This window comes from Lissotriton vulgaris, chromosome 10, assembly GCF_964263255.1.
Source record: "Lissotriton vulgaris chromosome 10, aLisVul1.2, whole genome shotgun sequence".
In the NCBI taxonomy this organism is placed as follows: Eukaryota; Metazoa; Chordata; class Amphibia; order Caudata; family Salamandridae; genus Lissotriton; species Lissotriton vulgaris.
The window spans coordinates 346,281,219-346,305,284 of NC_141698.1; the positions used below are offsets into that span (position 1 = coordinate 346,281,219).

General features: G+C 49.0%; 1 protein-coding gene across 2 annotated transcripts in view; it reads right to left on the minus strand.

The window, feature by feature from the left end:
• Window positions 1–24,066, minus strand: part of LOC147685218 (cathelicidin-1-like) — a 177,915-nt gene that overhangs the window by 4,695 nt on the left and 149,154 nt on the right. Inside the window, exon 4 of one of the 2 annotated variants that reach the window (XM_086941128.1) lies at window positions 4,911–5,151. The exons of the other annotated variant lie outside the window; for it this stretch is intronic. Within the exon in view, the coding sequence (XP_086797254.1) occupies window positions 4,957–5,151 (195 nt within the window). The 3' untranslated portion in view covers window positions 4,911–4,956. Of the gene's footprint in view, window positions 1–4,910; window positions 5,152–24,066 lie in introns of those variants that run through there. 2 annotated transcript variants of the gene reach the window in all.

A 24,066-nucleotide genomic window follows, 5' to 3' on the forward strand; every position in this document is an offset into this window, starting at 1 on the left:
GATATAGAATTGTATATTTTCAAACCGTGGGTTTTGAGATACATTTTTGGGGTGCTCTAAAGAGTATTCCCACTCCTTGTCTTGTAGTGGTAGCTCAAATTCTTCTTCCCTTTTTTGTCTGAGTTAGGTGAGTGGTATGGCTGCGAGTTCTAGAATGGCCTTATATATCCATGTGATTAAGTACTGTCCTAGGCCCATAGTTAGGATTGTATGAAGTGCCGGGTGTGTTGCTGGTTCCCCCTTCGATAGGTGCCATATCTGTCAGCAGTCAGAGACAAATTGTCCATGTAGGAGGAATTGTTCATGTGGGAGTCCAGTTTCCTCTGCCATATGGTCAAACGTGAGGAGCTGACCGTCTGCAAACAGGGACTCTGCCTCGAGGAGCAAGTGGTCTGTCCATGCCTGCATGGCCTGAGCTGTGTAATGACCGCTGCCTCGGGGTAGACCCACTAGTGGCTGCAGTGGGGTGTATAGTGGTGTTCCGCAGTGTAGGTGGCGGATCCATAGCATGCAGGATCTAGCTACAGCCACCTGTATGGGATAAGTCGAAAACTGGTTGGGTGCCAGGCAGGAGTAGGTGACGAAGTGCTGATATCGACAGGGGCCCCCTCTCTGAGCAGGTCTCTCCCAGAGGGTGTCCTGCTGTCCAGCGCGACTGCCATAGGAGCTGTGCTGCTAAGAAGAACGCTTTGAAGGGTGGGGCCCCAGCCTTCCACAATCTATTGGCAGTTGCATCTTTGTCAGGGCAACCCTTTGACAACTACTGCCACATATAAGGAAATTTAGCAGGGAGTCGAGTTCCCAAAAGAAAGAGCATAGGGGATAACTGGCAGAGTTGCAAAATGGTGGAGGAGGCGGGGTACTGTGACCATTTTAGCCAACTCTTTTCTGCCAATAGGGGCCAGAGGTAGGGTTCGCCAGAAGCCCACTTAGGCATGTGTGCCTGCCAATGCCTTGCGGACGTTGCCTTCATAGAGATCGTTGGGGGAATTATAAAGTCTAACCCCTAAGTACAGAGGGGTCCTCCTACTCCAGGTGAGCCTGGTTTTACCGACAGATACTCTTGTGGGGGAAGATCAGGGCTTAGGGTATATATAGTGGATTTCGCCCCATTGACTTTCAACCCTGCTATGGCTTCAAAATCTGCAAGTGTGGTCCACAGTAATGTGAGGTTCTTTGTGATGTCCTGAACATATAACAGTGGGTCATCGGATGTGGGTGGTGCCCGCTAGTGGGATGCCCCATTCTTTTCCCTACTCTCTGAGGCAATTCACACGGGTTCCATTAGTAAGGCAAAGAGGAGGGGGGAGAGCGGGCATCTCTGACGCATGTCAAGCACCATGTGAAAGGGGCCAAAATTAAGAGCGTGTTACATCACATACATATTGTATAGAGACAATGACTCATATAAATGTGAAAGTCAATCTATAGGAAATGTACTTAAGATAATATTCGTTACAAGTTGTAATCATTCTTTCATCCATTATCCAGTCTTTCAGCATTCATTCTGTCCTTCTATCTGTGTGCCCATCCATATCAATATTCAACCATTTTCAAACCCCCTCCATCATCTATTCTTCCAGCCATCATTCCACTCATCCATCCCTCCATCCATCCTTTCACTCATCTATCCCTCCATTCATGCTTCACCTTATCCATCCATACACTCATTCATCCACTTTTCCACTCATCCATCCATTCACTCATCCATACAGCCATTTACCCGTTCACCCATCCAGCCATCCTTTCACTTACTCATTTATCCACCCAGTCATTCATCCTTCCACCCATTTACCTTTTCAGTCATCCATCCATCCATCCTACCTTCCACTCTCTATCCCCCTTTCATTTAGCCATCCATCCTTCCATCCACCCATTCATATACTCATCCATTCATGAATCTATCCACTGACCATATCACTCATCCATCCTTTCACTCATCCATCCTTTCTCTCATCCATCCACCCTTTCACTCCTTCACTCATCCATCCTTTCGCTCATCCATTCAACCTTTCACCTACCCAGCCTTACATCCAACCTTTCACTCATCCATCCATCAGTTCACCCTTTCACTAATCAATTAATCAATCTCTCCATCCTTTCACTCATCCATCCATCCTTTTACCCGTCGATCTACTCATCTTTTCTCTCTTCCGTCCTTCCACTCACTTATCCGTCCATCCTTTCTCTCATTTTTCATCCATTCACTCTTTCATTCATCCATTCACCCTTTCATTAATCCATCCAGCCATCCAGCCATCCCTTCACTTACACACCTTTTCACATTAATTATTAGCTGAGCCTTTGTCTACTGATTGGCAGGCAGAAGAGGCCCATCAAGGAATTCACCACTGCTGTAGTTCCTAAAGCAAGAGGTGGGGCGGCAGAGGGCTCACTATGCCCCTGTACATAGGCAATCCCAAAAAGTAGAAGGCATGAGTCATGCATGATGCACAGTGCCACTGTGACATGATGTTGTTTCCAGGGCTTTAAGTGGGATGGAAAAACTGTGGGGTCTCTCCAAAGGGGGTGTTCGATGTGATTTAGGGCTTAAAATACCTAAGGTAAAAATCTGTGCTTAGCATAGTGTGCCACCCGACTGACAATTTGTTGCTTCTGTCATTGCATTCTGATATATAACACAACAAGTAGTGTTACACCTACAAGGCGGTACTATTCGCTTTGTCAATGGTTACTAGTTGCATAAAATAAAAAAAAGCAGCAACCGTGGATTTGTTGACTATAACATTGAAAATGTGTCCGTTTTTAAATGATGAGACAGTAAAAAAAATACATAACCCTTTCCTTAAACTTGTTTCACCACCTTGTTTCACCACCTTTTCATGAACTGGATTCTCACCTAGCCGCATGGCGTTTTTGTTAATTTCTTCCACCTGACTGAATGCCCTACCCTAGACCGAGGCAGAAAGAGTCCCACCACATGCAGTAAAAGCACAGAATGGCCATTTGTTCTGTATGTGGCAATCAGCTGCAGACTGAATGACAGTGGGCAGGGTGGGGATGCTCTTGTGCTCAGACAAGTGCGAGGCGGCCCCATCCGGGCACTGAGGCTTCTGGTAGGGGAACAGTGATATTCCCCAATCACCAACAATTACGGACTTAAGGCATCTGTAAAAGGGATTGTCAAGGATAACGGACGTGAGATCCAAATTACGGACGGTCCGTGAAATTTACGGACAGTTGGTCACCCTAGCTGGGATGACCAACAGAGGCACGGGCGAGGTCCGAACCAGCGAACTTTGGTTTATAAAACTGATGCCTTACGACTGCCCCCGTCTGCTGCTAGATTCACAAAGCCAGGCGAGGTCAGTGGGGAAGCAGGTGGGGGAGAGAAGGTTTTCATGAAAATGTAATTGTGGCTGAAAGCACCTGGTTAGCCCAGTCTCCCCACCCTGACCGCCCATGCAGCCCCAATATCACCTACAATAAAGGACAGGAGGCGGCACGGTTCTCCCCCTAAGAGCCCGACTCACCTTTTAAACCGACGACCACCGCAATGCACCACAACCGGATAGGTGTCCAGAGGATCAAAGAGGCCGGCACCTGGGCTGGGCAGGTATAAGTACCTGCACCCCCATGTGTTGGAAATTACATGGAAGAGCGCTGGAAGGGAGGAAGTCCCTGGTGGTGGTGCTCCAAATGACATTCAGCCACATAAACGGTCTTTCTATTTGTGAGGGGAGCTAGAATTGCAGAATTATTTTTTTTAACTGGGAATATGTGGGTAAGGAAAATATAAAATAGCAGTATGATGAAACCTGATTCCCCACACTCCTTCTGAAGCCCTTCTTCCCTTCCTCATATCACGAGACTCCGATTTTTGGGTTTTATCACACTGTTCTCTGAAACTACCTTAGGCTAAACTTCATTCACCAGCCAAGGTAACAAAGGGGCATATTATCAAGGGATTTATCTCTGCTTTTTGGCTTTAAAAGCCAAGAAAGCGGAGATAAAATTATCTCCCTATTACCTAGCTGTCGCTAACGCCAGTTAGCGACAGCTAGTAGGAGATAGCGACCATCTTGGGCCCCGCTTTGCATGTCAGAAAAATTTATCACTAATGACATGCAAAGTGGGCGTGCCAAGATGTCAGCGACTGGAAACAGTCACTAACATCGCTATCTCCTATTACCAACTTTTGTAGATGTTCGTGCTAAGCGCGAATATCTCCAAAAGCTAACACCTGCCCAGGAGCAGTTCTTAGCCATGTTATCCAATGGGAGGTGGATAACATGGCCAAAAGCATTAGCTCGGTAATGCCTAAATATCTCTGATTTTTCAGCGATATTCATGCATTATTGCCGGTTTTTATCGCATTTGCGCTAACCAAGCAATAGCGATAATTATCGCTATTGCTTGGTAATATGCCCCAAAATACTTTCATAAGGAGCTGACAATAGAGCACGAGTCAACTAGTTATACATTGTAGTGGCTGCAAGCTGCACCTGCAACAAAAGGCAGCCTGAGTTTTGAGGAACTGGCTCAAATTTAATTAATGACCTCACTTGTCTCAGATGGCTGCACTGCAGCAAGTAATGGTTCTCTTCTCTTATTTTGTGCTTTTTTGGCTCAGTTTAGCCCCCACCTCACTGCACCTGTCATAGTTCTTCTGCCAAATCACTTTGTTGCATTTTCTTGCTTAATCGTTGCAGTTTTACCATTAAACACATTGACTGTTAAATACTCAGTGCCCATTTTACGAAGGTAAACTAAACCTGAAGTCTAAGTTTAACCCTGAGGTCTAAGGACCCAGTTCACAAAGATAATCTTAGCCTTCAGGTCTAAGCTTACCTTTTTGATTTGGGACCTCAATGTTTCAGCATTATTTCTACACTATCTTTGACCAAATAAATTAGAAAGCCAAATATTAACACAGAAATGCCACAATTTACACATAGATGTTTATGGAGTAGTTGTTGTCAAGTAAATTGCTTGTTACTCTGAATTGTTGCATGTTTTGGTAACGTTGCAAATAAACCAAGCAATGGCTGTTTTGGCTGGCATGAGGGCAGTAGATGTTGTGTTAAATGAGGTTTCTATCAGTTTCTTCAACTCTGCAATAAATTCTTCTCCTTTGCCATCTTTGTATCCATCGACACTGATCTGTATGGTTGTCTTTAGAGGCAGTGACTGTGGAAAAAAACAGTTATTGCTCAAATCAATGTGACAGTATGCATTGCACCAACAAATACTGATGTTGTAGGTCTCCTATGTGATGGCAGTAGGATGATTAACAGAAGTTCAAGTCACCAATCTTACTTTATTCGATTGGATACATCAACAATAAATGTACAGGTCAAAACGATAAAAAACAGTTAATTTACAATCATAAAATACATGTATACAACTAAGTAATCATAAGAACATGAGAATCAGTTCAACAGTTTCTGCAATTTGATGACACTGTAGATATTTCATCACAGCCCAACAGATGTGCAACGAGGGAAGCGACTAAATATAAACCATGGCTTCTTTACAATGCCTAAAATTCGAATCTCCAAATAGGCAGCAATAAGTGATGTCTAAGAAAGGCATAGTATGTAAAAGAAAAATAATTGCAATGTGCATTGTGTAAAATGATCATTACAGGGGCATAATGGTAAAATCACATAACATGAAGTCGGCGACAGAAAGGCCACAATAACGTGCAGAGTGTTGTATCTCAGACATGTTAACAAGTGCCAATCGAAACTAATTGGAAACCCAAACAAAATATAAGTCAACCAGGGGGCTGGTAATTTGCAAAGATTAGTTACTCATGAAGACCTTCCTAAGTTCCTTGTGTATTTTTGATGAATGGCATCAATCAAAGAATCTCTCTTTTAGGACATGCCCCAAAGAGAAGGGCCGGGTCAGTCAGGGTTTTTACGTTAGAAACGTGAACCACGTAGCACGCGCTCACGTGACTAGTGTCTTCCCTTTGAAGTGTTAAAGGGCCCTGTTTGTTTATTTACGTGTTCGTGTGAGTTACAAATGCATGATCTTCATACTCGGGAATCGCAGCATTCAGTGTAGATGGTAACAAACGGTGACGGCCGTAAAGCCGTACACAGCAATATTTGTTTAACTGTTTATCAACCGAACCCACTTCGGGTAATTATCTGTGATTATTCCTGGCAGACAAATGGTATCATGAAAAAGTAGAAGCTACTGTAACGATGCACTTTCTTCCCCCAATAACTCTCGGAGTCGGGTAGTGGTGCCAACCTCTTTATTCAAGTACATACATGCAAGGAGCGCAAAGCATGTCCTACGCCCAGCCTGCTCGCGCTCTGAATGCCGCGCTGCGCCTGCCGCGCCTCTACGTCAACGTACGTCACGTAGCCACGTGACGTACCATGCTAGCGCGCTCACTACATATCTCCCTTTTTTCCAACGCATTATGTGAACAAGTCCTGACTCATATCGTAGTCTCTGAACCTCACTGGCGGGACCACCGCCCTGCCCCTTCTCGTCAGTCTTACCGGGGAACTGGCAGTCGTTGCTTCTTCCCTTTGTCCACTCTCTAGCGCGGCCGCGCTAGGCACGCTCCGACTGCTGTCTTCCTCCGGCTGACACTCTGCACTTGCCTCTTGATCCTCATTACTACTTTCGCCAAAGTCCGGGCCCTCACCTCCATAGTCACTGGAGTGGTCACTGTTGCTCTCACTCTCTTCCACGTTGCCTCTGCTTCTCCAGTTGAGTATTTTATTGCACCTGGCCATGCGATCCTGCGACCACACATTTCCATCGCTCAGCAAAGCCGCCCGGCCCTTGATTTCCACAACTCTCAGGGGCCTGCTGTACTTACTTTCCCCTTTTTTCTGTAGTGTGGGCAATCTTACTCTCACCCATTCCCCCTTTTCGAGGGCAGTGTCTTTTACATTCCTCCTCGCATCGTAGTGTTTGGTATACACTGCTTGTGCCTTCTTTAGATTGGCTTGCACCACTGCCGGTGACCACTCACTCTTAATGACTCTGTCCTTCCATATCCTGTTGTCTTGGGTGAACGGCTCCCGGCCCCTCAATATCTGGAAAGGGCTATAGCCAGTGTTCGTGGGAGTTATCCGATACGCCCACACCATGTGCCATATCTCCGCCTCCCAGTCTTTGTTGTCTGCAATAGCCGCTTGTATCGAGCCCATCACCACTCTATTGAAGCGCTCTACCAAACCATTCCCCGCCGGGTGGTATATGGATGTGTGTTTTGGCACTATTCCGTTTCTTTGCATAAACTGGTTCCATCTGTCAGAGCGGAATTGGGGCCCATTATCACTGAGGACACGCTTAGGGATGCCCTCTCTCACGAAGGTCTCCGCCATGAAGCTCACTATCCTCTCAGTGTCCATTGTTTCTTCGATCTTTAATTCCGGCCATTTTGAATAGCGATCCACCATTACACAAATGTATTTCTGTATACCTTGTGCATTCAGCACTGGCCCTAAAATGTCTATGGACAGTTCCTCCCACGGATTTTGTGGAGGATCAATCTTTCCCAGGGCAGGGCGCAATGGTTTCAGTGTTTTGTCCGCGCCCTGGCACCTCGGGCACTCTCTCACATGTCTCTCCGCTCTTATGTCCATTCCTGGCCACCAATAATTCTGCTTGGCCCTTAGTTTCAACTTTCCTGCTCCCAGGTGACCTTCGTGTAACATGTCCATCAATCTGGATATCATCGTTGCCGGGGGTATGACTCTTTCCCCTCTGTATACAAATGTGCCCTGGTCATCCATAGATAGTTCCTCTCTCACCTCGAAGTAGGGGACAAGGCCACGCTCTAATTTGCATTTGTCCGGCCAGCCTCTTACAATGTAGTCCTTCACTTTCTCCAGAGTCGGGTCTCCGTCATATGCCGTTTTCCATTCCTGTTTGCTGATGGATACTTCGAGGTCCTCGGTGAGTGCGACCCACTCTTCCCCCGCCTCGGGGCATTCTGTACTGGGCTCCATCGCTGCCGCCCTACTCAGGTAGTCCGCCACTTTGTTCCTGTTCCCTGGAATGTGTTCAACATCATATCGGAACTCCATTAACTTGAGCGACATTTTTGAGATCCTCGGTGTCGCATCTGCATGTCCACTCAATGTGAGCACTTTGAGCAGGGGCTTGTGATCGGTCCTCAACCGGAACCTTGTGCCCCACAGGAACTGCCGGAACCGGGACATGGCCCACACCACCGCCAACATTTCCTTTTCGATCACACTATATCTTTTTTCAGTGTCATTCAGGGTGCGGGATGCAAAGCATATGGTTTCGACTCTCCCTTGGCCTCGGTCTTGCATGAGGACTGCCCCCAGTCCTTTATCACTCGCATCTGTAGTGAGTATGGTGCTTCCTTGGGGGTCGAACCCTTGCAGCGGTATTGCCCCTGCCACTTCATTCTTTATCATTTCAAATTCCCGTTGAGCTTCCTCTGACCAATAGAACTCGCTGTTCTCTCGGGTTGACAGCCTCATATGGTGAGTTTTCGAGGCGAAATGTTCGATGAATTTCCCGTAGTATTCCGCCATCCCCAGGAATGATCTGACCTCCTCCTTGTTAGCTGGTGATGGTGCGTCGCAGATCGCCTTTACATTTTCACTCTTGGGAGTCACTCCTTGAGCACTGATTTCATGGCCCAAGTACGTTACCTTCTCCATCCCTATCCGGCACTTGGCCCATTCTGCTGTGAGGCCCTTCCCTTCCAGGATGCCCAACACCGCCTCCAGCTTTCTGTCGTGGTCCATCCTGTCATGGCCCATCACCAATATATCGTCCTGGAAGTATTGCACTCCCTTGAGGTCCTGAAACAGCTGATGCATGAGCTTTTGAAACACCGCAGCCGCCGAGGCTAGTCCGAACGGCATGCGGCGGAATCGATAGCATCCGAAGGGAGTTATGAAGGATGTTAAGCTGCGGCTCTCTGGGTGTAATGCTATCTGGTGATACGCTGAAGTTAAATCTATGGTGGAGTACCACTGAATACCCCTTGTGCTGGCCAGCATCTCCTCTATCCGGGGAAGGGGAAACTTCTCCACCACTATGTTTTTGTTCAATTCACGTAGGTCCACGCATAAACGGACCTTCCCATTCGGTTTCTTCACTACCACCAACGGCGATAGCCATTCAGCACAGGCTATCGGCTCAATGATCCCTCTTTTCTCCAGCTGTTGTAGTTCTTCCTTCACGTCGTCCCTTACTGCTAGCGGGATGTTTCTCACCTTGTGTGCCACCGGTACAGCTCCTTTTTTGAGCATGATCTTGTGCGCGAATTTGTCGAGCCTGCCCACTGAACCTCCAAAGACCGTTGGGAACACCTTCCTCCATTTATTCGTGTCCAGCGCTTCCTCCGGCTCCGTCATTAATATCTGTTCCTTGCCACCCGGGTCCAGCTTGATGCCCAGGTCTCCTTGGTCGAGCCACCCTAGGACGGAGGGACCTTTCTCGGAGACATACAGTTTGCATCTGGCCTCTCTGCCCCTGAACTCGAAGATCAGTTTCCTGCACCCGGCCATAGGGATTCGATCACCGTTGTAGGTGACGGGACGTATGTCCAGCTTGTCCAGCTCGGGGCCCAGTCGTGGAGCAAACTTCTCTTCCCACACGCTCCGGGGGATGATGGTGTAAGGCGACCCGGTGTCTGCCACCACTTGGATTTCGACACCTCCGATCTTCATTTCCAAGACTGGTTTCATCGTTCTTCTTCTTCCGGTGCCACGGCCTCGGTCGTTTATGCTTAATATTTCGTCGTAGATGCAGAGGACTGTGATCACCTCTTCCTCTGCTGCCTCTTCTGGCTCCTCCGCTGCTTGGGCCACGTACTTCACTGCGTTCTTGGCTGCCTTCTTCCTGCACGCCTTTTCATAATGGCCGACTATTCCACAGAACATGCATTTGGCGCGAAGCGCGGGGCACTTCCGGTCGTGCGCCTCGTGCGTCCAACTGCCGCATCTGTAGCAAGGCCGTTTGTTACTTCCGGCCTGTTTGCCAGGGTTGCCTGGGCTGTTCCGCCATTTGTCGGGACCCTTTTCTGGCTGTTTCCGTGCCTGATTATCCCTGTGGTGTTCCTCATCATCTACTTTGTTCACTGTTCCACTGGGCACGATCTCTTTCTTCGTAGCCGCTGCACACCTTCGTGCCAGTTCAGCCCTTTTAACTATCACCAACACGTCCTTGAGGGCGGTGTCCCCTGCGACCCATAGCTTGTCCTGCACGCTCGTGCACGTGGTGTGCATCACCACTTGGTCTTTTATGAATTCACTTTCCCAGTTGGCATATTTGCACGAGACCGCCAGTTTCTTCAGCGCCGCCACATATTCTTCCACCGTTTCCCCGGGTAGTTGCTTCCTTTGCTGGAAGTTAAACCTGTCTACTGAGACGCACACTGAGGGTTTGAAGTGTTCTTCTAGGTCTTCCAGCGCGTGGGCATACACGTCGTCATCCTCTGTCTCTCTCTTCTTCGGCACCAAGCTTTTGTAGATCCTTAGGCCTTCTGGGCCCAGATTTAGCAGCAGGATGCGTTTCTTTCTCGGCGGCTTGAATTTCTCCTCGCTTTCGTCTTCCATCACTTCTATGAAATTGTCTATGTATTCCTTCCAGTCCTCCCATTTCATGAGCGGTTCCCCTGGTCTGGGAAGGAACTGGACTGGCGCTATCGCGTAGCCCGCTTGGGCATTCATCTTCTCCGCCCGGGCTGCGGGCAGCGTACCTTCCCGGCTTCTCGGGCTCCCTGGTGCACCGTTTCGTTCTTCCTTCTTGAGCAAGGGTGGAGGGCTGCTCCTTTCAGCCCTTTCCTGTTCAGGTGGAGTAGCCAGTGCGTATACCGGTGGGCCTTGACCGTGACTGGCTTCCTACCTCGGTTGTTCAGGGTTCTTCGACCGTCGCTATTTGGGCTCTCGGTGCTCTGTTCTCCTTGCTGATGGTTGCGTTGCGCTCCTTGCTGTGCCCTTTGAGGGTGGGGTCGCTGTGCGTACCCTCGGGCCTTCCTCGTTCCTCCTGCGCCACCACTCCGTTCCGCCGTGTCTCTCGTAGTCTGCGTGGTGGGGGTCGTGGGTCGGTATCCCACCCTCGTCGCCACTGTAACGATGCACTTTCTTCCCCCAATAACTCTCGGAGTCGGGTAGTGGTGCCAACCTCTTTATTCAAGTACATACATGCAAGGAGCGCAAAGCATGTCCTACGCCCAGCCTGCTCGCGCTCTGAATGCCGCGCTGCGCCTGCCGCGCCTCTACGTCAACGTACGTCACGTAGCCACGTGACGTACCATGCTAGCGCGCTCACTACAGCTACCAATATGATAGACAACAGTAGCATCAGAGCATGTAGTAAACATGATTGCTTTTATTTAAGATAGCTGAGATCAAACAATTCAGGGCTCTATAGTAAATACTATAGGGGGATAGATGATGTGCTTTTAATTTGGAAAGGATCCGAGGATAGTCTTCTAGCCTTTTTTGATTGGGTGAACACTTGCGACCCCCATCTGAGATTCACTCATCAATATGAACAAACAGGGCCCTTTAACACTTCAAAGGGAAGACACTAGTCACGTGAGCACGTGCTACGTGGTTCACATTTCTAACGTAAAAAACCTGACTGACCCGGCCCGTTCGTTGCTTCGGGCTGCGGATGTGGACACTTTAGGTCTAACGGCGGGCAGTCGCCCAGAGACAAGTAAGTTGTTTGAGGTTTCTAGAGGGTCATTTTCTGAAAGCGGATTAGTATTTTCGTAAATACATACCCTCAATCGGTAACAAGAACATATGCCTCTTTGTTTCTGTTCATTTATTTATAGATAGACTGGGCGTGAAGATATCCCCCTGCCACAAGCCCATGAGGCGTTTTCACCAATAATTATTTGTGAATGTTCTTCTCTCTAAGTGAGACATTTTGTACTGTTTCTTCCATAGTTTAAAGGTGTTTTTAACCACTTTTGTTGCCCATTCCTAAACGAGCACTTTCTGTATTTTGATGCACTCGGTTGCAAAATAACGCGTTTTGAATTATGAAACGTGTGGCTTTAAGGCAGACATGAGTGAGGCTCGAATACCACGCCATTAATATTGCTAATGTTTATAGCGATAGCCTACTTGCGAATGATTTCTTTTGCAATCACAGAAGACGAAATTGTCTATTACGAGGCTGCACGATTGGCTCCTCGGAATGTGTTTATAAGTTGGGGGAAGCTACAGCATAATCACACGTGTCTCGTAGTGTTTATAAATATAATGTTGTTCTAACAAATATGACGAGGGTTCAATAACCTTAAATGTCTGTTTGATTTTTACATTTCAGATTTCCCTGCCTCCCACAATTCTGAGAGGCCACAGGAGACAATACCTTCCTAAACTCTTACAGATAAGGTTGTAATAGTTTTCTTTCCGCACTATAGGTTTGGACACCTTAGCGTGTACCAACCATGGAGTGAGAAACCCTTTATTTGGTCCTGACGAATGCTAAGCTGATCTTTGGCTTACTAGCAGAAACATGTTGACCAATTTTTTCTATTAAGAGGACTCGTTGGTTCAAACTAACACAACCACTTATTAGTCCGAATTTTTTTCACAGTTTTTAACGGAGTTAGAACTACCCTCTTATTAAAAAGAATGTTTCGGTTTGGGGAGTAGTCCACACTCCTTTTAATTCACTTTCATCACCAACTCTGATCTCTTTTCTACTTTAAGGACCCAATGAAGACAACCGGCTACCAACTTTTAGTTGGGGCCTGAGGGTCCTTTTACTTTACACTGAGCACGTGCAGCTTACCTTCATACTAACGGGGAATTCCCTTCTGGTGGTAGTAACTATACTATGCCTTCAACTTCCTTTGTCTTGTATTTCTCTTACGTTATGCTGGCACTCTTATGTTGATTGAAATTCATTATTTCTAAGGGGTACAGGAGTGGCCTTTTTGACCCTTTCTCTCTTGTTGATTGCATAGCTTTCCTCAGGCTGCAGGACTTTTTGGGACTGTTGTAAGTGTGAGTCTTGTCGCCAGGTGCGGTGCCGCAGGCGACCACTTGGTGGTGTTCCTGCTACACTCACTCTTGGGTGGTGACTTCCATGCAGGGACTCAGGCCTGCTGCCGCCTGTGCACAGCACGGGACAGGAACATACGTCAGCACAGCCTAAACTAGTCCCCTGCTGGCGTGTAGACCCTCGGGCACTTCACGGAAAGGTGCAAAGAGCAACAGCCAGGGCCGGACTTGGAACCGAAACCGGCCCTGGCACACTGCTTGGCAAGCCCTCCTTGGGGAGAGGAGGGGCTGCAGCCAAGCTGTTTGCAGGTTCCCCCAAACCGGTCCTCAACACAAAACTCTATTCTAGAAATGTTGGCAGAGAAATAGAACACAGGGTTGTGAATTGAACAATATGGTTAGTGTGTGCTTTTACAAAAAAAATCATTTACCGAACCATCAGTCGTCTTACAAAGAAATATTTTAAACAAAAGTATGCATGATGAATAACCCCATAACAAATCCACTGAAAAGCTGACACTACACAAGTGCCTACAGTGCACACCACTTTCACTCATGCTGCCAGCTCCACAAGTCTATTCCTTGCTGCCAGACAGTGACTCTGAAAGTCAAACACCCCTCACATTGGACCTCAAATGGCCTCCCTCCTAAAGTGCAGAACAGGAAGCTGACACCTCAAGCCTGCACAGTGTGACTTCAAGAGTACTTATAAAACTGCTGCAGACTTGATTTCTCAGCTTCCCGCTGGCCTGCAGCCTCTACCTCACCCTTTCTCATCTCGGCACAGGATCAAGGACTTGTAAAGCTCGGCCAATCACCTCCGAGGGTCTCTAGGAGCTGACGTTACTGCTTTCCTGGATTACTGGAGTGATGGGGTGGTCCTTATGTGCAGAGGACCGTCGTTCCAAGCTTTACCACCAGGTATGAGATGGAGCATCCTCCGCTGGTGATTCGGCGGATGCGCATGGTTTCCGCAAAGAAGAGGGATGCGGATTGTAGCTTTCTGGTTTGTGGAAGGTTAAGCATCTGTTGATGTAGGCTGGTCTTTCATTGTGCAGGGCTTTGTATGTGTGGGTCTACATCTCTTCTGGATTGAGAGCCCCTGTAGCTTTCTGAGGTGGGGTGCAATGTTGGAACGTCTGGGGAAGTTGAGGATGAGTCTGGCCGCTGAATTTTGTATTATCTACAATCTTTTTAGGAGACGTGCGGTTAATCCTACATAAAGTGAGTTCCCAAAGTCCAGCCTGCTGGGGACGAGGGCTGCGTGACAGTTCTTTTGGTGTTGATGGGGAGCCACTTGAAGATTTTGCAGAGCATGAGTCAGGTGTGGAAGCTGACGGATGAGCCTGTGTTTACCTGTTTCATCATGTAAAGCTAACTGTCCACGATGATGCTGAGATTACGAGTGAAGTCTGTTGGGCGGGAAATATGCCGGGTTCAGCAGGCCACCATGCATCATTCCATGGAGAGGTGTTGTTGCTAAAGATGAGGATGTCTGTGTTGTGCTTTAGACGTTTTCATTCGCTCTTTCGGTGATGTTCATCGTACATCTGTGGAAGGTAGCTCTGGTGGTGGAGGGGTCTTCTGTCAGTGAGCTGTTGAGCTGGATGTCGTCGGCGTAGGAGATGATGTTAAATCCGTGTGATCTGACGGTGCTGATCAGTGGGGTCATAAAAAGTGTTGGAGAGGTTGTGGCTGAGGGACCGTCCTTGGTGGACGCCACAGATGATCTTCTTGGGTTCCGAGATGAATGGTGGGAGACCGAATCTCTGAGTTCTTCTGGTGAGGTAGAGGTGATCCATTTGAGGGCATCTCCCTGAATTCCGATGTGGTGGAGTCTGTTGATCAAGATTTAATGGGAGACAGTGTTGAAGGCAGCTGACAGGTCCAGAAGGATGAGGGTTGCCATTTCGCAGTGGTCCAGGCAGGCCCTCATGTCATGGGTGGCTGTGATCAGGGTTTTCTCTGTATCTGAGAAAATTCCTGGTTTGCAAAGAAAGCCAGACCTCCCTAGAGTTGTGTGCACCAAGCAAGAGGGTGTGGGGATGGGATCTCCATTACGAAAAGTCTGGAAAATTCATTATTTTACCTCCATCTCATTGCATGCCATACTGACACCTGTTATCAACAAGCTATGCAAAGACATGTGCTCCAAGTGCATTTCCCCACTGAAGTTATGCATATTGGTTTCAAAGCTACAATTTTTAGGCTCCACGTTGGTATGTGCAGGTGCCACATGACCTCGATAATCTTCTTCATCAGACTCATAACCTATAATGTGGTTTACACTGAAAAAAATTACAGCGGAACTATCTCACCTGTACTTTAAACACGTGACCACCAAGCATGTGCACAGATCTCTGCAGCTGAAGCCTCAAATGGCTGAGCACTATACTTCATTTATATAAAAAAAGACTAGTGCAGAGGTATTCTTTGTAGCCCATTGCCATGGGTGCTGAATGCCATTTTTGTGGTAAACTAACAGGCGTTAACTATGATCATTAATGTCAGCTCATGTTAAGACAACTGCTGGAACTATTATGTCACCCTCCTGTACCTCTTATAAGTAAAATAGTCGGATGCAGCTGCTGCAGTAACCCGCTGTTATTTACTTAGTCAAAAGTTCAAATGCCTGCCGGTTGACTCTGCCTTTCATCTTTCTGGGGTGAATTAGAAGTGTGGCATGTGGTTAGCAAATTGTGTTTGCTATTTATAGCTGCACGGAATTAAAAGGTCTTGTTAGAAAACGCTGAATAAAAATATGTTCTTCTTACAACGCTTTAAACAAGACCCCCACACAATTTACGAGGGCGTACTTGCTGTATCGGGGAGCACCTGGATGCCTTTGGGGTTTTTGCTGCTGGCGCAGTGGAGAAACTCTCTCTCTCGGGGTGCTGGGGAAGTGTTTGTCACCTTAAACAAATTCATGGGCCGGGCCGGAATTAAAAGCAATAAAAGCTTGGTTAGGCCCCGGCCCGTGGATTTATTCAAGGTGACAAACATTTCCCTTACTCAAAGTCAGATCGTGACGCCCCCAGAGACAGTGGCAGGTCAATTAATCAATTGATCCTCATCACTCACCTGTGGGCGCCAGGTGGCAGCCAGCAGACATGGGCCGGGGCTGGCTACAAATGGTTAAATAAATGACGGGGTCAGGGCCTCTCTTTAGGCTCCGCTCCAGCATCTCTGGCCTCCTCTGCCTCGCAGTCAAGCGCCCTTTTTTTGCGGGACCCCAATGCGATTGCACATGAGCACCCCTAACCAGGCCCACTGACTCCAGACCCCCACCCTAAGGGTCAATGACGCACTGTGCAGACATAAGGCGGAGACTGAAGACTCCGTGCATGGTGCTGTGCAGTCAGTGCCACCACCCAGTGGATTTTTTAATAAATATACATTTTAGTGCTAGCAGTGCTGGACACGGACGGACGGTGCGTGCAGCACCACCAGGTAGCAGCTGCATTTTATGCAGAGAGGTGTGTGCGTGTTTTCTGCTCGGTGACGCCAGGGTCCAAATCGGCCTCCAGGAACAAAACCGCCCCCCTGCCACAAAACCGGCCCCCACCCCAACAGCCTACCGGGGATTGACCGGTGCCCGGAATTGCCAGTCCGGCCCTGGCAACAGCACTCGCAGTGGTGTGGCAGTGTTCCTCTGACTGTCAGCAGCATACTCATGCTGGGCCGCAGCACCTCTTCACACCAGCAATCCTTTCTCTGGGACTAGGCGAGTGACGATGGGAACGATGGGGGCGGGGAAAGCAGCTGCACTTGAGCTCCGCATGTACTTCGCCCTCAGGCTCCTCATACTGGCAGCACTGATGTGACCCACATTTCTCTTGCTCTGTGGGGCTGCCTTCCGAGACATGCGGGTCCCGCCCCCCCCTCCCCACAGGCAACGCAGGGCATTCAGTGGGTAGGTGGCAGTCACAATGTGAGGGGGTATAGTATGGGCCATCTGCCCACTACAATCTAACCCTCTTGTGTAGAAGAGCTTCTCTGACAGGTGGGCAATGCTACATACTGCAATTTAAGGGGCAGGGGTGTGTAATGCCCAGCATAAGTCAGCAGTCTAGTGCTGAAGCCTGTATCTACAGATAACACCCACCCACCACTGATGTCACTGGTCATGTGACACAGCATCAATAAAAGAGGCCGAGCACACGTGCTCTTGGCCAGTTGCACCATACCTCCAGTGTGTCCTGTGTCAGTGCATGAGTGCTTGCCAGCATGAGGGCCTAGGGCCCACCACAGCCCTTTACAATGGCGACGAGGGTTTAGCTGTGCCCATGCGTGCCAGCTAAGTAAAAAAAAAAAAACGTCAAGAAGAAAAAGGGGAAGAGAATGCTGCTCGCCTGAGAGCACCCCCTGTGAAGAATCGATCCGGCCGCCGAGAGGCCCACGAGGCGTGTGTCGAGCCCCGGGCCTGGAGGAAAAGGAGAAGGTGACCGAGAGCCCACCCCGCACCTCTCCAGCCTGCCGTGGCGATACCCTGAGGAGACAGAGAAGCCATCGCGGTGCCCACCCGCGTAAGAACAGGCCCGCCGGCCGAAGGTGAGCCCCAGACTGTGAAGCACTAAAAGCGGAGCCCACCCGCTATAATACATGAACACTTGAAGTGCCCCCTGAAATGCGAGCGGCGATGAACATTGGCCCCCGTAATTAAGACAAGGGCGAGCCTTGTCTTAATTACGGGGGCCAACCCGCGGCTTGCCTGCTGCGACGCGGCATCGGCCGCAAATGCCCCCGTTAATTAAGACAAGACCAGCGGGGCCCACCCGCGGCCTGCCTGCAGCGTCCCCGCCACGCGTGTGAACTGCGGCGGCGGGGTGAAAAACCTTAGCTTAGAGCGCCCGCAGCGTGAGGAGAGCTGCCGGGCGCCGAAGGGTTGAAGCGGGTGCCCACCTGCATCAATGCGACTGCCCCAGCGTCACAAGAACTGAAAGCGGAGCCCACCCGCGAAGACTGTGGACACTGCCCGTAAGGAGAAAAGAAATCTCCGGGTGCCGCGCTGACCTCTCCCCCGCCACCACAGCATGTGAAATGAGAGGCTGCTGCGGGCGGGGAGATCGAGAAGAAGACCGCCTAAAAACAGAACAGACAGGTCCCAGTAATAACGCCTACATTTTCGGCCCCCAGCGCAGAATGTGAACAAAGAAGCTGCCGCTGGTGGATACAGCCAGGAACGAGACAGACAAGTGAGGCAGTTGAAGGCATGGAGTGAATAGAGTCCTCCAGTCCTGCCCAGCCGAGAAACCCTGCAACGATCCTGACCCCAGCAAAGAGAACGTCTCACCGACAGCACTGATAGAGGCACAGAGGTGCCTGCAACAAAACGGCATCTGAGGAAAAGCCCCAACATTATGAAAACACATAGGGAACTTACCCGACATCAACAAGCCTGCAATAGGAGGTAGCACCTCCCACACGTTGTCCGCTGCCCCCAGCACCTGTGGAGTCGGAAGGAGCCCTAAAGAAGAGGAAAGACTGCCAGTGTGTGCACAAGAGCACTCCACTGCCACCTAGTGACCAAGTAGCAACACTGCACCTGGGATGCAAAGAAGACTGCAGCAGCAATAAGGAACAGTACAATGGCTGCAAGAATGATTATGTGAGCAAAGCGCAGGACAGGCTGTCTCAACACATGATCGAGGGTAAAGAGCACCAGTGCGAAACAATTGAGGGACCAACACGCCAAGAAGTGAAGGAACTCAACCCAAAGTACAGCATAGCACTGCGCAGGACTCAAGGACGAAAAGAGGAAAAAAAAAAACCTCCGCACCAGGTGAATGTGCAACAACACAAGGATAAACTGTCCAAGCGCAAGGACATTGCCACACCAGAATGCCACCAAGCAGACACGCAGCCAAGACTGCATGGCCCCCACACAAGCGTTGCCTAGAGACTGATAGAAAACCACCTGCTGGCAGGTGGCTACTCGCAAGAAGAGAGGAACGCCCCACAAACCAGGTTTGCAGTAAAAGACTACGAAGGGCAGCAACCTGTCCGCTGTCACGTCCTAAGAAGTACACAAGCCATCACACCGCCGAGGAAGAGAAAAGGTAATGGCGCAGGAGCGCGCCAGAAGCACAAGAACGCGACAGAACCTAAGAACCGCGCATGAAGCCCCAGAAGCGCATCAGGAGCGCAGCATCCCCACGCAGGACATTCCAAAGAATCGCAACCGACAACCAAACAGAAGAAGCAAGACCAGAAGAACGCCAATGGAGTGGTGACGCAACCCTCCAGAAGCATCTACACCATGCCAAAAGAGAAGACAGTGATGCCTGGTGGCCAACAGGCCATCGCTGCAACAGAATGGCGAAAGTAGGAACACCCCCACACGAACAAACAATGGTTCTGGAACCCAGCACCAGGAAGTGCGAGAGCGCATGATACTAATGAGCAGCAGTGCGGCCAGCACTAGCCCAAAACAGCAAGTCACAAAGAAGACATGAAGAGCGCACCCAGTTGCGCACCAAAGCAATTAAACTGCAATGAAAAGAAAATGGTTGTGCAGTCAACCCGCAGCATTGAAGAATCCGCACAACAGCAACATGACCACTCAGCATGGTCACCAAGCACCAACAAGCTCAGGACCACGAATCCTACCTGCCAGACCTCGGCAGAAGGGACCAGCACGAGGTCCAAGAAGTTCGGACAAGGCGCGGTCCGAGGACCTGGACCCACGAACGTCAACCACACCAACTAACGAAAGCAACAGGAAGAAGATGTGAAGGTCGTGACGCTAACCCTGGAAGTGAGTGACAAGAAGACAGTGTCCTAGGACTAGGACAAGACCAGGAAGACACGTGCAGAGTGCGCGCGCTGCATGGGGAAGCCTGGCCAGAGGAGATGGAAAAAAAAAGGGGACCAGGGTACGTCGCGAGAAGAGGAGAAGAGAAGATGAAAGATCGGAGTGGCATGCCGCCACCGAAGAAAGTAAGAGAAGAAGAAAGGAGAAAGAACAGAGTGCCCACCGCCACTAAGAAGAAAAGAAGGAAGAAGTAATCAGAGTGGCACGACTGTCAGGGTAAGAAGAAGGAAGAAAGAACAGAGTGGCCGCCGCCACTAAGAAAAGAAGAAGGAAGCCACCCCTGCGGAAAGAAGGAAAGGGACAGGCACTGGAACACCCGAGTGCAATGAAAGACAAACCGGCAGCGCAGACCAAAGACAACCACCTATGAGCCATCCATCTACATGGCGAACGCAGAAGAGAGCAAGATAGACTGTTCGCAACATCTACCTCTGGGTTTGAGCGGAAGATTGGATGGCGAGACTACTCAGGCCTCTGGAAGTTGAGGACCTGACCTACCACGCACCAGCCCGTGGCAAACCAGGATCAGAGGCCTCAAGCGACTCTGGTGGCAGCAAGTCTCGCACAAGAGACAGACCTACTGAAGCACGTCTGCAGAACCCAAGAGGATGAAAGCCTCGCGAGCAATGAAGAGAGTCGACAACTCAACCTTCAGGTGGAACTAGGACACGACGGTGAGGCTCGTGGAGCACCTTGCTCATGGCCCGAAGGCTATGGTGGAGCAACGCGACCAAGAACACCAGTCCAGTGGAAACCTGGCAAAGAGGTCCTCCCGGACATCTTGTGGCAGAAGAAAACCGGCGAGAGGGGCATCCTAGTGAGAGGGATGTTTGCACCTACTCTATTCACCTGCCAAGAGTCAGCACTAAAGCCTGCCCGGAAACATCACGCAACCAGCATGGAGAGAAGAAGCCGGAAGACAAACAACAACCATGTCATCCATCTCTCTTTAACTATAAGTCACCAAGAGAGCAAAGCAAAATGCAGGGCTGAGAACAGCGGACACACAGCACAGACAAAGAATGAACCCGCCGAACAACTGCGAACCGTGCCACCAAGAACTGTTAATCCAAAACGCAAGAACTATACTGCCTGCGGCTTGCAAGCAGCCAAAGAGACTCATTTTGAAAGCGCAAGTCCAATATTATTTTCTGTGTTTTCTTTCCCCCACAGGTTTTGGACTTTTTCTGTTGGGTTAATTTTTAACCAATTTGGGGAGGGATGTAATGCCCAGCAGAAGTCAGCATTCTAGTGCTGAAGCCTGTATCTACAGATAACACCCACCACTGATGTCACTGGTCATGTGACACAGCATCAATAAAAGAGGCCGAGCGCACATGCTCTGTGCCAGTTGCACCATACCTCCAGTGTGTCCTGCGTCAGTGCATGAGTGCTTGCCAGCATGAGGGCCTAGGGCCCACCACAGCCCTTTACAGGGTGCATCACCAGTCTGCGTTTTGCTAAAAACGTTTATTCACTACTCCACCCTCCCTTTTCTTTATGTTGCTGCCTGCAGCGATAGATAGTATCTTCAGGAGGTGTCAGCCAGAGCAGCGAGGTGCAGGAGAATGACAATCTCTTTTCTCACCTCTTGCACAGCACAGAGAAGGTTCCCCTCTTATAGGGGCTTTGTGACCACTTCTACGAGCATGCAGGTGCTACAGCGCTCATGGAGCCATATCACCACCTCCTTCACAGCAGTTGAGGCTTGAGGCGGCTCGTCGTCATTGTAAAATCACGGGGGTCTAGGCCCACATACATAGTAATAATGCACGCAGACACGGTGGTGATGCTTGCTTAACTGGCCACAAGTACGTGCACTTGGGCCCTTTAAATAAAAGGTCCACGTCGCTCGTGATCCCTGTGGTGGATGGGTGTGGGATGTTTGTAGGGCCAGCGCTCAACGGATTGGCTGGTAAAACTAGTACCTGCTGAGGCACTAAACCCTTTTATTAACAGGCCCACATCACTTGTGAAGCCTGTGGTGGATGGGTGTGAGGTGTTTGTGGGGCCGGCCCTCAAAACAGTGGCTGGTAAAACTAGTACCTTCTGAGACACTAGGCCCTTTTATTAACAGGCCCACGTCACTCATGACGCCTGTGGTGGATGGGTGTGGGGTGTGCGTGACATTTACTCAGTGCCAGAATATGATTATTTTCATATCCATATGTGAGCGAGTGTATCTATACACAGAACAATTTCACAAACTCTAGGCAATGAATGCTAAATATGCCGAAATGCCTTCTAGCTACAGATATTCTACACTCTAAACACCTCCTTTAGTAGCCCTTCTGTACACTTAAGTTAGAAACTCTACGTGTGCTCAGTTTTTCAATCGGCAACTCTCAAATTTGAGCTTCAATGATAAACTAATGACAGCAACCCTTTAAATGTGGCTTCATCAATGACTCAAATTGTTGAAATATGTTCAGCCGAACACATGTGTGTTTTTACCACTTCATCTGTCTTTCTCGTCATTGTTCTTGCTCGACAAAGGTGAGACCTCCTCCAAGAGACAAGCAAATAATTTGCTACATTCGAAAGAAAATCAGTTTACCATCAAACACCGATATCCTTCGCAATTTTTACTGTTCTTCCTTCTTATTCGAATAAGTAACTTCATAATTAAATCAAATATTCCTATGTGTCTCTTCAGTGGATGTGGACGGTTCTTGCATTTTCCCCTCTTCAGTGCCTCTACATTGTTTATATATTTATATATGCTTCTGCTGTGTGATTTCTCACTTGCTTTAGGACCATGATACAGGTTAATTGTAATTACCACGTGGCGCATTATTCTGGTATCCGGTGTGCTGTATTTACCTGATTCTATTACAGGACCTGAGTCTCCGATTACCGCTTCTCTTTCTTTACTGTCAAATTCACAGCAGCCAATGAAAACATTTCAATATGTAAATACACTACATCTCCCATGATGCTTTACAGCCAATCATGTCCCATTAGACCCTATAAGAACAACCATCACTTCCCAAGAGCCTCTTTCTTTGCTTCTCACGGCAGAGGTAAGTGCTATTTCATTATATCATCACTCAAACTGTACTATTATGATAATTGGTTTTCAGCTGTTTCCCACACGCATTTGCACCTGAGGGAACGAGCTGATGGGGAGTGTAATGAGTATTTCATTTGATGAACATATTCGCATGGTTGTTTTGTGATACTTGGTAAATTATGGGAGAGCAGCCCATTAGTAGCGAGTGACTCGCGAGCCTCCTGTAACTGGAGTGGAGAGCATCGATATACACTGGGGTAAGTGGCGTTAATCCAGTGTAATCAGTTTGCAGTCTCCCTGTGACGTTTTCGGAGCTTCCCCTCATAAGGTCCTATACCAGGGAAAGGAGCCTTTGCATGGCCAGACGTGCGTAGCCCAATTGGGCAATATTTGGGCTATGCACGTCTCACACTTCATCCAACTGCCGCCAGGGCTCAGAAAGCCCGGAGCAGGGCCGGCTCTAGGCTCATGGTGGCCCTGGGCAGGGAGCGTAGGTAGGGGGCCCAGAAGAGGGGGTCCGGGCGGGGTGGAGGGCGCTGGCCAGTAAAGAGGGGAGGGGGTCAGGGAGTTTAGAAGTGGAACAGAGCCGGAGGCCGCCAAATCCCTGCCAGGGGCCACCACGCAAATATGTATCTATCCTCAGAGGATTAATATATTGAAAATATATATTAGCGTAGTGGCCCCTGGGGTTTGGTGGCCCTGTGCAGGTGCACAGCTTGCACATGCCTAGAGCCGGCCCTGCCCGGAGTTTGGTCAGAAAGTGTTTGTTTTATGAACGCCTGACCGGATGCCATAATAGTCGGCCCGGGAGTGAGTGCAAGCTCCAGAAATTCAATTACACAGCTCTTGACGTTCTGTTGATGGGGCTGCTATAATTAGAGACTACATCACTGCTGAGGAGATAAGTTCCTTCCTGATTTTTTCAGTGCACATGGGTTGGCTCCCCCTTGACTCTAAATAGTCTTTGTAAATATATGTTTTCTTCCTTAATTGAGACATTTAAATACAAAATGGACAATTGGGTCAGATTTGAGGATGAAGGGGGTGAACCCTATTATGAGGAACTGCAAGACTTTATATTGGAGCATAACATTCTTGATGCTCTGGATGCCTCGGTCCAGTACTCCGTCAACAGGGCCATTGAGAATACTGTACCAAATACTGAACAACAGGGGCTAGCAGCAGCGCTAAATCCTATCACTAAACCGTTAGAGAGCTTCGCAAAACGTCACAGGTTTCAGAACTCTCCTGCACTTGAACTTCAAACCGATGTCTCAGGCTACATT